Genomic DNA, 15,499 nt, shown 5'->3' with positions numbered 1-15,499 from the left:
CTCAACATTAGGAAGATGATTTACATAATTAATTATATTTAATATTAAAATAAAAACATGTAAAACTACATGAGGATCTCAATAGAAATGAAATATACTACTTGAATTGTTACTTGATCTTTTTTTTTTTTACCCTAGCTCTCCTCTGCATTTTTCTACCCCCTCTAGCCTCTATCCAGTGGCACAGGGCTTCTTTCACCCATGGAATACCCTTCCTTCTCATCTCTGCCTATTAAAATCCTTTTCTTCTTAAATGCTGCCTCTTTCATGAAGCTTTCCCTGATTCTCTAGTAAAATGTTCTTTTCCTCCTCAAATTTCTCTACAGACCTTTGTCTGGATCTTTCCTTTTCTCCTAAAATGCCCTATCTCATTTTTTACTTATTTGTATGTGTCTCATCTAGCTACTTCCCACTCCAATAAATTATAAACTTCCTAAAGTTATGAACTAGGTCTTTCCCCCCCACATTTGTATCTCTAGCACCCAGCACAAGGTCTAGCACATATTTTGATATTCCAGTGAATCTATGACCCCATTGGTGTGGGTGCAACTAGTGGTACGGTAGAAAAGATCACTGATTCTGAAGCGGACCTGGGTTCAAATCCTGCCCCATGCTTATTGCCTGTGTGACCTTGGGCAAATTACTTAATCTCCATGTGTGTCTGGTTCCTCATTTGTAAAATAAAGGGGTTGTACTAGATAGCCTCTGAGATCCATTTCAGGTATACATTTATCAACCTATGAGTTCAGCCTGGCCATTCATATAGGAAAAACCAAATGCATAACAACTACCTAGAATATAGAATATAGAAAATGCTTAATAAATATTTGTTTCAGATAAGAAAATGCATATTAATTCAATTCAACAAATGAATAAAATTTAAAGGTATGATTTGTATATTCCATGAAAATCATAATTCAGTGCTACGAAGCCAAAATTAGTCACATCTATAACTATGGTGAGACAACTGGGGCTTTGCTGGAATGACATAATAATGAGAATGAAAATGATGATGATAATGATAACTCATGTTTGTTTAAGAGGAAGGGGAATGAGCATATACTAAATGCTTACCATGTGCCAGCCACTATGCCAAACACTTTGTAAACATCTCATATGTGCTTATATGTACAACAGGATTTCAAAGGACAGAAACTGTGAGGCGACATTCTATTTCTGGAAGAGAATTTGACAGAGTCAGAAGAAATAGGTTTCATTATTAATGGCTACAAAATTTGAAGGACACAACAATTTTAACATATGCCCCCCCCCTTTACGCACTATAGTAATTACTTCTCCCTCTCACTCAACTGAATTAAACTTAATTACTTTTTTTATTATTATCACATCACAAATTCTGATATCATTTTAAGGATTCACTGGGTTTCTTGCTTCTTGCCATGACCCCAATAGGTGAGGTTTATTCCAGTTAAAGTCACAATCTTTTCCAGGCAGCTTAACTTGCTCCCCCCTAAGTGGAAGGTATATATGTGTGATAAGGATAATTGTATCTTCTTGTATTTGGTAAGCCTTTTTGCCTGTAGCTATAGGGGAAAGAGAAGGACCACTTTTTTTGACATTAAGAAGTAAAATGCATAAATCAGAAGAGGGAAAGTAACCCTATATAGGTTACCAGTCTCTATTGGCAATATTTTAAAGAACTCCTGATTATAATATAATGGAAGAATTAAAAAGTCATAAGTATACTGATGTTTAAGGAAGCTGCTTTGATGAACAGTGAGTTAACTGTAGGTAGTTTTCTAGTAAACTGCTGCCTTTGGGAAAATATGATGAGGCTATACTTCTGCAAAGGTTCCCTTTGTGTCTACCTTATTTCCAAAGCACCTTGTTTAAAACAGAACTGTGAAATAAAATGATGACCCCAGGAAAACCACTGCAGGAGACTCACCTTCACCTTGTGCTTTTTTTCTGGACTTTTTTTGCTAGATTTCTCACTATTTTTGTAACTGCTTTCAGAGGCAACTAGGTGGTATGATAGATGAAGACATGAATTCAAATCCAGCTGCAAATATTTACTGGCTGCGTGACCCTGGACAAGTCACTTAACTTCTATTTGTCTCCATTTTCTCAATTATAAAATGAGGATAACAACTATAATAATAATATGTCTACTTCCCAGGATTGCTAGGATCATATTTGTAAATATTTGTAATATTTGTAAAGTGTTTGACACAGCCCTTGGCACATGGGGTACTTAACAAATGCTTGTTTCTTTCTGTCCTTTTAACCAATAAAGGCTCATTTAATATAACTGTGGTGCATTTCTGGGAATATTAGATAACTCTACTTAATTAGGGAAGAGAAACAGTAAGACTGCACCCTTGAAAGGAAATAGGCATAAATCTAGTCTTGCTCTCTCTAGAGAAAATGAAGCAGTCTCTGTCATGATGTTGATACTCTCCAATATTGGGAGGTAGGTGTGCTGGGGTCAGGAGAGGCAGTGAAGTTGAAGTCCTGGCACATTCAGGCTTGCTAGTAGATGGACATTGGTTGGGCTCCATTGAGGATTTTTTTTAATGCATTAGTAACTTACCACTTAAATGTGCATAATGCCTAAAAGTTCACAGGTATCATTTATGCATGCCTCACAACAGCCTGTGAAAGTGCAGCACTATGAGCATTCTTATCATCATTTTAAAAATGAAGCTGTGACTCAGAGGGGTCTGCCTAAGGTTAAACACTTAGTAACAATGAAATTGGCCCTTTTGACTCCAAATCAAGATCTTTTTCAGTTTTTTCATTCTATCTTTCAGAGTACTCCCACTGAAATTCTGTTGTGTCTCTCAGTTTTCTGTTACGCAAATATGAGTGTATATCGTCACCACCACCACCATCATCATCATCATCATCATCACCATCATCATCATCATCGTCAGGATCATCAGCATCAGCATCATTATACTTTCTCCATTTCTTCCCATACCCTCTCAAATCCATTTTTCAAGTCACTGCTGGCTCAATCTTCCATATATGTAGATCAGGTCATGTGATTTCTCCATTCAAAAATCTTCAGTGGTTCCCTACTGCCTTCAATAAAAGGTTCATACTCCTTTACCCGGTATTCAAGACCTTACCAAACATGGAAATATTCCACTTTCTATCTTATCTTTATATTATGCTTCTTCATCCTATCTTTTGAGCCTCATCTACAAAATATAGATAATAATGCTTGCAACTCTCAGTGTTACAAGGAATATTCTTTGCAAGGCATGGAATAACTAATATGTTCTTATTATTATCATATAGATTTTAGATATGGTTTTAGAACTGAGAAGTGTCTTTAGTCCTCTAGAAGGCAAGTCTAGATTTCTAAACGTTAGGAATCTGTCATCACTAAAGAACTGACATTATCATTCCTTTGCTTCAGGAGGGGACCTTCCTGGTACGAGATGGCTCCAAGAAATCAGTGGCTGAACCCTATGTTTTGGTGGTGTTTCATAGGAAAAAAGTGTATAACGTTAAGATCCGTTTCCTGGAGAGGAGTCAGCAGTTTGCCCTTGGGACAGGACTCAGAGGAAATGATGTGAGTGAAATAGTGTCTTAGAGCCTGTGTGGGTGCCCATCTGATGCCTTTTACCCTCTATTTTTTTTTCAATTGAAGGAGAACAATAACTCTCCCTTAGTATACAGTGTATTGTCATGATAAAGACTATGGCTTAAATATCTAGACTATGATGCTCCAAACACTGAGCAAACTTAGTCATCGTCTGTAACTAACTCTAAAGCTTTTTTTCCCCCGAAACAGTTTAATTAGAGGGTCACAGTATGTTTTCAGTGAGACTGAGTAATTCTCCCATAGAAATGAAACTAAGGAGAACATTTCTTAAACAGCCAAAGAATTTCAACTTACTACCCTTGGAAAATGATGAGAGTTTCTATCATTTCTAATCACAAAAGGGTAGAATTGTAAGTAGGTCAATAAGCATTTATTAAGCACTTATTATTTGCCAGGAACTGTGTTAAGAACTAAGGATAGAAAGGTAAAACCATGGTCCTTATCCTCAAGGAATTCTCATGCTAATGAAGGAAGCAACATGCAAGCAATTATTTGTATCCAAGATATATAGATCATAAATGGGAGAAAATCTCAAAGGAAAAGGAATTGGAAGGAAGTCTCCTTGAAACAAAGAAAACAGAATATTAGAGTTGGAAAGAATCTTACAACAGAGTAGAATATGGAATGTTAGGATTGTAAGGGACCTTGAAACATAAAACATGGAGTGCTTGAGCTAGAATGGACTTTGGAATATGGCACATGGAATGTAAGAACTGGAAGAAATCTTGGAATACTAAATATTAGAGTTGGAGAAGACCTCAGAGATCATCTGGTCTAATCTTATTTTCTAGACAAAGAAAACCAAGGGTCAGATATTTAAAATGTGGTCAGGGCTCTCCAAATTTGGCATCCTGAGGCAAAATTTTGGTTGCCCTTCCCTGGTTTCCAGGTTCGGCATTTAAATGGTCTCAAGTAATTTCACAAAACCCAACCTATTCCCCTGTACATATGCCAGCCAAACCAAATTGTACCTATTAAGTACTTACCATGTATTAGGCACACTCTCTGTTCTATGGTATAGAAAAGCAGGTAGGAAGTGCCTATTTTTGTCTCCTCAATTGACTTCACTTTTCTCTTATATTGCTTTCTAACTGAAGGAATTCTTCATAACCTAGCTTTGCATTACCACTTTGAAGGAAGAATTTCTTTTCTTTAGACTACTAAGAATAGTGAATGACTCCTAAAGTCGCATCATTTCTTTTTTTGCATGCTTTCAAATAAATGCAAATTTAAGTTTTCATTAGCTTTTCTATAGCAATTAGTAAAGGATTAAAGAAGACACCTTCTTTAGAAAGATTGTTCTTAATCCTTTTCTTTCAATTAATAAACATTTATTAAGTGTCTGTTATATGCTATGCACTATAGTAAAGATGGTGAAACAGAAAAGAGACCACCCCAAGCTACTTACTACTCCTTAATCCCATCCAAATTTTCTCAGTCTTTTTCTGCATAAATACCAATCTTATCTTCACTGAATTGCACAGAATCTTAGAATCTCACTTGTCCGGTGGTGTATAATAAAACCTCACTACTCTGACTAAAAGAAGTCTTGAGTGGTAGAATTCTTCTAAGGCAGACCCGCCCTGTACCCTTGCATTTTGGGGTTCCTAGCAACTCCCAAACCACATCATGAGGATCAAGTCAATGTAACTAAGTTTGGAGAGACTAAGTTTGAAAATGCGGCCACTGGGTGACTTTTATTTTATCGTTATTTTTTCTTCACCTGTAAAATGAGCTGGAGAAGGAAATGGCAAACCACTCTGGTATCTTTGCTGAGAAAACCCAAAAATGGATCATAGAGAGTCAGATAGGACTGAAAAAAACCATAGAGCAACAATGATAATCTGTCTGTTCTTATCTATGTATCAAGTAAGTAGAGACTATAAGCTCCTTGAGGGCAAGGACTGTCTTTTGCCCTTCTTTGTATCCCCAGCACTTCGCACAGTGCCTAACACAGACTAAGTGCTTAAATAATTGTAGATTGTTTTCTTTTGAAATGTGCACTCTACTGTAGAAGCAATGTGACTTGCTGGAAAGAATGTTGGGTTTGAAGTCAGAACAGACCTTAGATCAGTTCCTAATTATGACCTTGCTGTATGTCTCTGGGAAAGATACCTCATTGTTTTGTGCATTAAAAAAAAAAAGAATGAAAATTTTCATGGAAAAAGCCTACCCTTTGATGCCAAGTGGGCAACCATAGAATTATAGAAGTGTAGAAGGTACCTTAAAACATGGGACATTGAATATCACAACTGGAGGGACATTAAAATATGAAATGTCAATGCTCTATGAGGCTTAAGAATATATAATATTAAATTGCTAACTTGAGCAGACTATAGAACTTAGAACAAAGACTGTTGGAGCAGAAAGTGACTTAGAGCATAGAATATTAAATGTCAGAATGCAAAATGATGTTAGAGATTGTATCTTTTAAGAAATTATAATAAATAATTTGGATGAAGATTTGGCATACTTTTCAAACTTACAGCACAGGGTTGTGGAAAATAGCTACAAATTTGGATGACCAAATAAAGATATTTTGCCCTGTAATAGTTTGCATATTTGATCTTTTTGCCCTAATCAGCTATAACTTTCAGTAAGGAAGGCCAGGAATTGTGTCATGAACTTGACTTGATTTGACTTAAATCCTAGCTCCTTTGGTTGGATAAATGGGATGTAACTAACAATAGGAAAAGAGCTGTGGATTTATAATAATTTTATTTTATATGTGTTTATTCATTTATTATAATTTAATTTATCAAGTAAAAGGCCGTATCAAAAGCATGTTAATGAACTTAAAGATGTGCGTGTGTGTGTGTGTGTGTGCGTGTGTGTGTGTGTGGTCACAAAGGTTATTAAATCTTCTCGGTAATAAATGAAAAATTGCCCCCAAAAGGCAAACACAAAAAAAATTTAACTAGCCTTTAAGATCTAATATCTAATATCAGCATGACATTTACCATCCACTTGAAATCATTTTTTTCTTAGAAAGAGATTATTATTAAATTCTTCTTTTATTAATGTCTCTTTAGGTTGAAATTTCAGCTACAGTCCCACTACTAGAGAGAGAAATAATAGGAAATGACAAAATGATTAATTGTACCATTCTTGGCTTCTGTTTCCTGTTAAGATTATTCATTCATATAAAATACCATCCATTTAGTAGAATATTAAAAGCAATTAATATTGAATTCATTATGTCATGACATTCTAGAGAAAACAAAGATTAGAATGTAAAGTAGTCATGCCTTCCCCAAAGATTAATACCACTTATGGGTAAACATATTTTTTAATGGGTTATGCATGAAAAGTTTCATTTTACTTCCACACTTTAAAAGCAAAGAATAATAAAAGGAAAAGATGGGTTATTTATAACTAGAAATTAAGTGTAAAAATTTTAAGGTCTTAATTTCTTTCCCACTAATTTCTTAATTTTTCAAAGTATTATTATTGTAAAGCATTCTACAAAGGCATTCTCACATCTTGTATTTCATTTGAGCCTCCAAACAATCCTCCAGGGTAAGCAGGGCATTACTATTACTTATATAGTATGGATGAGATAACTGATACTCAAGGAAATTAAGCAATATCCAAAGTAACATGAGTAATGTCAGGGCAAAAACTCAAACCAAGATATTCTGACTCCTAGATGAACAATCATATCCTTTTACCATGATAACTCAGAATCTTTTTTCTATAGATTTATACCTACACAAGTACTTCACTTATCCAGAGACATCTAGGAAGCACAATGGATAGCATGCTGGGCTTGGGGCCAGGAAGACCTGAATTCAAATCCAGCATTACTGGACATGTAACCCTGGTTACATAACTTAACTTGTACCACAGTTTCCTCAAATGCAAGATATGGATAATAATAGCACCTATTTTACAGGGTTGATTTAAAGAACAAACAAGATGAATTTGTAAGGCACTTAGCACAGTGCCTGGCTCACAGTACGTGTATAATAAATGCTTGTTCACTTCCCTCCATTACCTATCGAAAACATAACTGAGAAGGAAGCATGGGCATTGAAGTCAAAATGGCTATCCCAAAATTCATGGGGTAAAATTCACGTACTGTACTCATACTTGCTTTAGATACAATTTCATCGTGGTTATCTGGATTCTAAGCCTATGAAAGATTAAAATTAGAAGAGGTTAAGAGAGAGAAGGATTACTTCAGACATTTACACTGGCATCAGAAAAAAGTGATAACTAGTAACTTGAAAACAAGGAAAGATCTATAAGAAGGAGACAAAAAAACTAAAAAAAGCCCAGAAGTCTAAAACCATTTTTTTTAAATTGAATTATTTTGTTTTCAGTGTTTCACAATCTCTTGCATATATCTTAGATTTTTTCCACTCCCTCCCTTATTTCCCATTCCCTCCACACTCCCTCCCTGAGACAGCGTACAATCTTATATAGGTTCTACACGTACATTCCTATTAAATGCATGTTGCATAGAGGAATTAAAATGAATGGGGAAACCATAAAACAAAACAAAACAAAACATATTACTAAAAAAAATGGACTATTTCTGTCTCTGATCCAATTCCATAGTTCTTTCTCTGGATGTGGAAGGCATTTTGCCTCAAGACTCCATTGGGAATTTTTTAAGTCTATGAATTTCAATGAAGTACTAAGTCTACCAGAAAAATTTCTTGCACACTGTGGTTCTTGCTGTGTACAAAGTTCTCCTGATTCTGCTCCTTTCTCTCAGCATAACTTTATATAAGTCTTTCCAGGCTTCTCTGAAGTCTTCCTGTTCATCATTTCTCATAGTAGAATAGTATTCCATTACATTCATATACCACATTTTGTTCAGCCATTCCCCAATTGATGGGCATCCCCATGATTTCAAGTTTTTGGCCACCACAAAAAGAGCTGCTATAAATATTTTTGTATTTCCCATTTCTATGATCTCTTTGGGATAGAGTCCCAGAAGCAATGTTGCTAGGTCAAAGGGTATGGACATTTTTGTAGCCCTTTGGGCATAGTTCCAAATTGCTCTCCAGAATGGTTAGATCAGCTCACAGCTCCACCAACAATGAATTAGTGTTCCAACTCTCCCACATTTTCTCCAACATTTATCATCTTCCTGTTTTGTCATGTTAGCCAATCTTATAGGTGTGATGTGGTATCTCAGAGTTGTTTTGATTTGCATCTCTCTAATCAATACTGATTTAGAGCATTTTTTCATATGATTATAGATAGCTTTAATTTCTTCCTCTGAATTCCATGTTCATATCCTTTGACCATTTATCAATTGGAGAATGACTTGTATTCTTGTACATTTGACTCAATTCTCTATATATTTTAGAAATGAGGCCTTTATCACAGACACTAGTTGCAAAAATTCTTTCCCAGTTTTCTGCTTCCTTCCTAATCTTGGTTGTATTGGGTTTGTTTGTGCAAAAACTTCACAATTTTATATAATCAAAATTATCCATTTTGCACTTCATAATGTTCTCTATCTCTTGTTGGGTCATAAATTTCTCCATTTTCCATAGATCTGACAAATACACTATTCCTTGCTCCCCTAATTTGTTTATAGTATCAATCTTTATATCTAGATCATGTATTCATTTGGACTTTATTCTTGTGTATGGTGCCAGACATTGGTCTATGCCCAGTTTCCGCCACACTGTTATTGAGGTTTCCCAGCAACTTTTGTCAGACAGTGAGTTCTTATCCCAGAAGTGGGTTCCATGGGTTTACCAAACAATAGATTGCTATATTCATTAACTACTGTGTCTTGAGTACCTAACCTAGTCCACTGGTCTACCCCTCTGTTTCTTAACCAGTACCAAGTGGTTTTGATAACTGCTGCTTTATAATACAATTTGAGGTCTGGTAGAGCTAGCCCACCTTCCCTAGCATTTCTTTTCATTAGTTCCCTTGATATTCTGGACCTTTTGCTCTTTCAGATGAATTTGGATATTATTTTTTCTAGCTCTAGGAAATAATTATCTGGTAGTTTCATTGGTACGGCACAGAATAAATAAATTAATTTAGGTAGAATTGTCATTTTTATTATATTAGCTCAGCTTACCCAAGAGCAACTGATGTTTTTCCACTTACTTAGATCTGACTTTATTTGTGTGAATATTGTGTTGTAATTGTGTTCATACAGTCCCTGGGTTTGTTTTGGCAGGTAGACGCCCAGATATTTTATAGTGTCTACTGTAGCTTTAAATGGGATTTCTCTTTCTATCTCTTACTGTTGGACTTTATTAGTAATATGTAGAAATGCAGATGATTTGTGTAGGTTTATTTTGTAACCTGCAATTTTACCAAAGTTGTTTATTATTTCAAGTAGTTTTTACTTGATTCTTTGGGACTCTCTAAGTATATCATAATATCATCTGCAAAGAGGGGTAACTTAGTTTCTTCTTTGCCTGTTCTAATTCCTTCAATTTCTTTTTCTTCTCTTATTGCTACAGTTAGCATTTCTAAAACCATATTGAATAACAGCAGTGATAATGGACATCCTTTTTTCACCTCTGATCTTATTGGAAATGCATCTAGTTTCTCTACATTGCATATAATGCTTGCTGAAGGTTTTAGGTAGATACTGCTTATTATTTTATGGAAAGTTCCATTTATTCTTATGTCTGCCAGTGTTTTCAATAGGAATGGGTGTTGTATTTTGTCAAAAACTTTTTCTGCATCTATTGAGATAATCATGTGGTTTCTGTTAGTTTTGTTGTTGATATGATCAATAATGCTAATAGTTTTTCTAATATGTAACCAGCCCTGCATTCCTAGTATAAATTCTACCTGATCATAATGTATTATTCTCATGATAAATTGCTGTATTCTTTTTGTTAATATCTTCTTTAAAATGTTTGCATCTATATTCATTACAGAGATTGGACTATAATTTTCTTTCTCTGCTTTGGCTCTTCCTGGTTTAGGTATCAGAAGCATATTTGTATCATAAAAAGAATTTAGTAGGACTCCTTCTTTGGCAATTTTCCCAAGTAGTCTATATAGTATTGGAATTAACTGTTCTTTAAATGTTTGATAGAATTCCCTTGTAAATGCATCTAACCCTGAAGATTTTTTCCTAGGGAGTTCATTTATGGCTTGTTCAATTTTCTTTTCTGAGATGGGCTTATTTAAGTACTCAATTTCCTCTTCTGTTAATCTGGGCAATTTATATTTTTTAAAATAACCATCCATCTCATTTAGATTGTCAAATTCATGGGCATACAGTTGGGCAAAGTAATTTCTAATTATTGTTTTAATTTCCTCCTCATTGGAAGTTAGTTCACCCTTTTCATTTTTGATATTGGTAATTTGGTTTTCTTCTTTTTAATCAAATTGACCAAAGGTTTATCAATTTTATTGTTTTTTTCATAAAACCAATTCTTAGTTTTATTTATTAGTGCAATAGTTTTCTTAATTTCAATTTTATTAATCTCTCCTTTGGTTTTCAGTATTTCTAATTTGGTACTTGGAAATTTTCAATTTGTTCTTTTTCGAGCTTTTTCAGCTGCATGTCCGGTTCATTGATCTTCTCTTTTTCTATTTTATTCATGTAGGCATTCAAAGATATAAAACTTCCCCTAAGAACTGCTTTTGCAGCATCCCATAAGATTTGATAGGTTATCACATTATTGTCATTCTCTTGAATGAAGTTGTTGATTGTTTCTATGATTTGTTGTTTAATCCACTCATTCTCTAGGATTAGGTTGTTTAGTTTCCAATTAGTTTTTGGTTTATATTTCCATGGCCTTTGATTACATATAAGTTTTATTGCATTATGATCTGACTATCTCTGCTTTTCTGCATTGGATTGTGAGGTTTTTATGGCCTAGTCCAAAGTCAATTTTTGTATATGTGCCATGTATGGCAGAGAAAAAAGTATATTCCTTTATCCCCACTCAATTTTCTCCAGAGATCTATCTACCTTATCCAGAGTTCTATTCAGAACCTTTACTTCTTTTTTGTTTATTTTGAGGTAAGATTTATCAAGTTCAGAGGGTGGGAGGTTGAGGTCCTCCACTCGTATAGTTTTACTGTCTATTTCTTCCTATAACTCCCTTAACTTCTCCTCTAAGAGTTTGGATGCTATACCACTTGGAGCATATATGTTTAGTAATGAAATTACTTTATTGTCTATGGTGCCTTTTAGCAGGATATAGTTTTCTTCCTTATCTCTTTTAACTAAATCTATTTCTGCTTTTGCTTTGTCTGAGATTTGGACTGCTACCCCTGGTTTTTTTACATCAGCTGAAGCACAAAATATTCTGCTCCAACCTTTTACCTTTACCCTATGTGTATGCCCCTGTTTCAAATGTGTTTCTTGTAAACAACATATTGTTGGATTATGGTTTTTAATCCATTCTGCTATCCATCTCCATTTTATGGGAGAAGTCATCCCATTCACATTCACAGTTATGATTACTATCTGTGTCTTTCCCTCCATCCTCTTTTCCCTTGTTTATGCTTTTAGTTCTCCTCTCTTCCCCTCCACAATAGTTTTAATTTTTGACCACAGCCTCCCTCAGTTTTCCCTTCTTTCTTTCAGTCCCCTTGTCTTTTAATACCCTTTTCCCTTACTACTTTTTTCCTCCCTTTTAACCTCCCATACCTTTTCTTTCCCCCTTCCCCTCCTACTGCCTATAGAGCTAATTGTATTTCTATACTTAATTGATTTTATTGTACCCTCCTTGAATCCAATCAGATGAAAGTACCTTTCAAACAATGCTCATCTCCCTCTCCTTTTTCCCTCTACTGTAATATATTTTTGTGCCTCTTCCTATGATGGAATTTATTTTTTTCTGCCTCCTCCTTTTCATATCTCCCATTATAATACCTTTGCACCCTTAAATCACATTTGTTATCATCACATTATTTAATTTATACCCACTCCCTCTATATATGTATATCCTTTTTACACTTCATAATAAATATACAATTCTCAAGATTAACAAATATCATCTTCCCTTATAGGGATGTAAACAGTCTGCCCATATTGTGTAACAAGTTTTTGAGTTCTGGCCTTTTCATCAGCAAGGTCTGGAAATCCTTTATTTCATTGAATGTCCATCTCCTTGCCTGAAATATTATGCTCAGCTTTGCTGGGTAATTAATCTTTGGTTGCCATCCCAGCTCCTTTGCCTTATCATATTCCAATTCCTTCGATCTTTTAATGTAGAAGCTGCAAGGTCCTGGGTGATCTTGACTGTAGCTCCTCGATATCTGAATTGTTTCTTTCTGGCTCCCTGAAGTATTTTTCTCCTTCACTTGATAGTTTTGGAATTTGACAACAATATTCCTTGGTGTTTTTAGTTTGGGATCTCTTTCAGGAAGTGAACAGTGGATTCTTTCAAAGACTACTTTGCCCCCTGGATCTAGGACTTCCGGGCAATTTTAATTGATGATTTCTTGGATGATATTGTCAAGGCTCTTTTTTTCATCATGGCTTTCTGGTAGACTAATAATCCTTAGATTTTCTCTCCTGGATCTATTTTCCAGGTCAGTTGCTTTTCCAATTATATATTTTACATTTTCTTTTATCTTTTTATTTTTTAGATTCTGTTTGACTGATTCTTGATGTCTCAGATTCATTAGTTTCTACTTGCCTGATTTTAATTTTTATCAAATTGTTTTTTTCAGTTAACTTTTGCATCTCCTTTTCTATCTGTCCAGTTGTTCCTTTTAAAGAAATATTTTCTCCAGTTAGATTTTGTACTTCCTTTTCCATTTGTCCAACTGTCTTTTTAAATTCTTCTGTGATTTCTTTTTTCATATTTTTAAAGTCATCAGTCAATTTTTCTTCTGTTTCTCTAATTTGGGTTTTAAAATCCTTCCTGAGCTCTTCCAAGAATGCTCTTTGTACTTCAGACCAGTTATATTCCCTTCTGAAGTTTTAGATGGGAGTACAGTCTCAATGCTGACCTCTTTGGTATTTGTGTTTTGGTCCTTGTCCCCATAAAACGTCTCTATGGTCTTTTCTTTTCTGCTTTGCTTCTTACTCATGATAACTCTTTTCCTGGTTTTTAAAGCAGATCTCTGCATCTGGGGCACAGGGAGCTCTGTTCCACAGTTCTTGTGCCTAAGACTTGAGGCTTTGTGTTTTATGGACTCTGGTTCTTTCAGCTAGAAGCTAAAATGTTGCAGTTTACCTGGTGCTGAGCTGACTAGTGTTGGAAAGCAGAGGAAAGGTGATGTCTAAAACAACCTGTGGGTTTTCCCGAAGTTATTCTGGAACTAGCTCATTAAGTGTGGGGGAGGGGTGGTCTGGCCACAGGAAGTCTCCTCTACTGAGATACAGCATAGGCAAGTTCAGTGGTTGGTGATCTAGTTGGTGATCCAGTGCTAGTGTCTTCCCAATTCCCCTGGTATGCTGAGGCACGCCTTGGGTCCTGGTGGTGGCAGTTGCTGGCTTCACCCCACTGGGGCTCAGGATCTTCTCCTGGTTTGTTGAGGTGGGGCTGTTTGGGACAGCTCTGATCCTGCACTGGTCGTCTTCTGCCACAGCAAGAGGAACCCTCCTTAGCGAGCTTTCTAGCCTCACAGGCTAAGAATCTGTTAACCTCTTCTGCTGCTCTCACTGTTCCAAGGTTTTTCCCAGGGAGATATTTTCTGGGCTCCTTAAGGTCAACAAGGGGAGGGAGATGACAGTTACCAATCACTCTGCCATCTTGACTCCCAGAACTGGAAAATTGCCTAAGACCATTAATTGATGGTAAAATGCACAGAGGGCTATATAGCTTTGTATGGCTATCTCTATATTGCATCCAAGTATAAGAGTTGAAACTCATAATTGGTGCCCCTGAGTCATCATGAAAATGCTAAATGATAATCGCTATGAAGAGGTAGTGAAGGATGTAGAAAACTGAAAAGATTACCAGACAATCTATTAAACAAAAGTGTCTAAAATGATAACAAAAGAAGATGCTTCAATGCATGAATTCTTAACTATTTGAAATACTCAGCTGTATGGAATAATTTTAATAGCATAGGTACTAATTGCTCCTTAAATATTTGATAAGGTTCATTTGTAAATAAATTTATCCCTCTGACATGTTCTTCCCTTTTGACAATTTATGGCTTACTCAGTTTCCTAGGAGATTGAATTCTTTCAGTTCTTCATTCTTGTTCTCTTCATTTTTGTAGATGTTAGTTATTTCATTTGAATTCTTAATTTTGTTGGTATATATTATATGTACAATAATAACTGACAGTTCTTCTTACTTCCTCTTGCGAACTGACCATGTTCCTTTTTATATTGGTGATTTGACTTACTCTCTTTTTAAAACAAATTATGTAGTAGTTTTATAGTCTTTTTAAAAAATCAGCTATTAATTTTATCAGTTGTTTTTTATTTTCAAGTTTCTTCATTGCTTACCTAATTTTCCTATACTTCTTCACTTATATTTATTTTAGAGTTAATGAATGATCTTATAATTAAATAAGGCTATGGATTTTGTTCTATCCTCTCATTTTCATTCTGGAGGTATTTTTAGGATTTTTGTGTTTTTTCATGCAGCAAGTTTAAAAATCCATTCTTCTTATTGGGGTGGGTGATAACGTTTAAACCAGTCACATTTAGGGTGGTAATGTTAAATTTATATTTTTTGCATTAAACACTTTTAATATCTATCCCATCCCTTTTAATATTGTCTTTAGTCTCTACAGTTTAATTAACCAAATTCTGTCCTTTCTGACCTGCCTATTCTTTCCTTTCAGCCCACTTCCCATTCTTGGCTGAAGTAAGATTATGGTACCAAACACTCCCTCTCTTGAATCCTCCCACTTACACACATATTTGTAATATCCATTTCCAAGAAATGTGTTCATTCCACTTCCTTCCTCCTTTCTTACTTACATGATCTTTTCTTGTTCTCTCCATATAGTTTGAAGCTTCGAGTGGACATGTCATCTATTAGTGCACTTAAAAATCTT

General features: G+C 35.1%; 1 protein-coding gene across 1 annotated transcript in view; it reads left to right on the top strand.

Moving 5' to 3' along the window:
* CLNK (cytokine dependent hematopoietic cell linker) overlaps positions 1 to 15,499 on the top strand; it is a 104,868-nt gene that overhangs the window by 77,078 nt on the left and 12,291 nt on the right. The window contains exon 15 of the mRNA XM_072621423.1: positions 3,389 to 3,544. Coding sequence (XP_072477524.1) covers positions 3,389 to 3,544 — 156 coding nt within the window. The remainder of the gene's footprint in view (positions 1 to 3,388; positions 3,545 to 15,499) is intronic.

This window comes from Notamacropus eugenii, chromosome 6 (genome assembly GCF_028372415.1).
Source record: "Notamacropus eugenii isolate mMacEug1 chromosome 6, mMacEug1.pri_v2, whole genome shotgun sequence".
Classification (NCBI taxonomy): domain Eukaryota; kingdom Metazoa; phylum Chordata; class Mammalia; order Diprotodontia; family Macropodidae; genus Notamacropus; species Notamacropus eugenii.
This window is presented reverse-complemented; position numbering and strand designations above follow the sequence as displayed.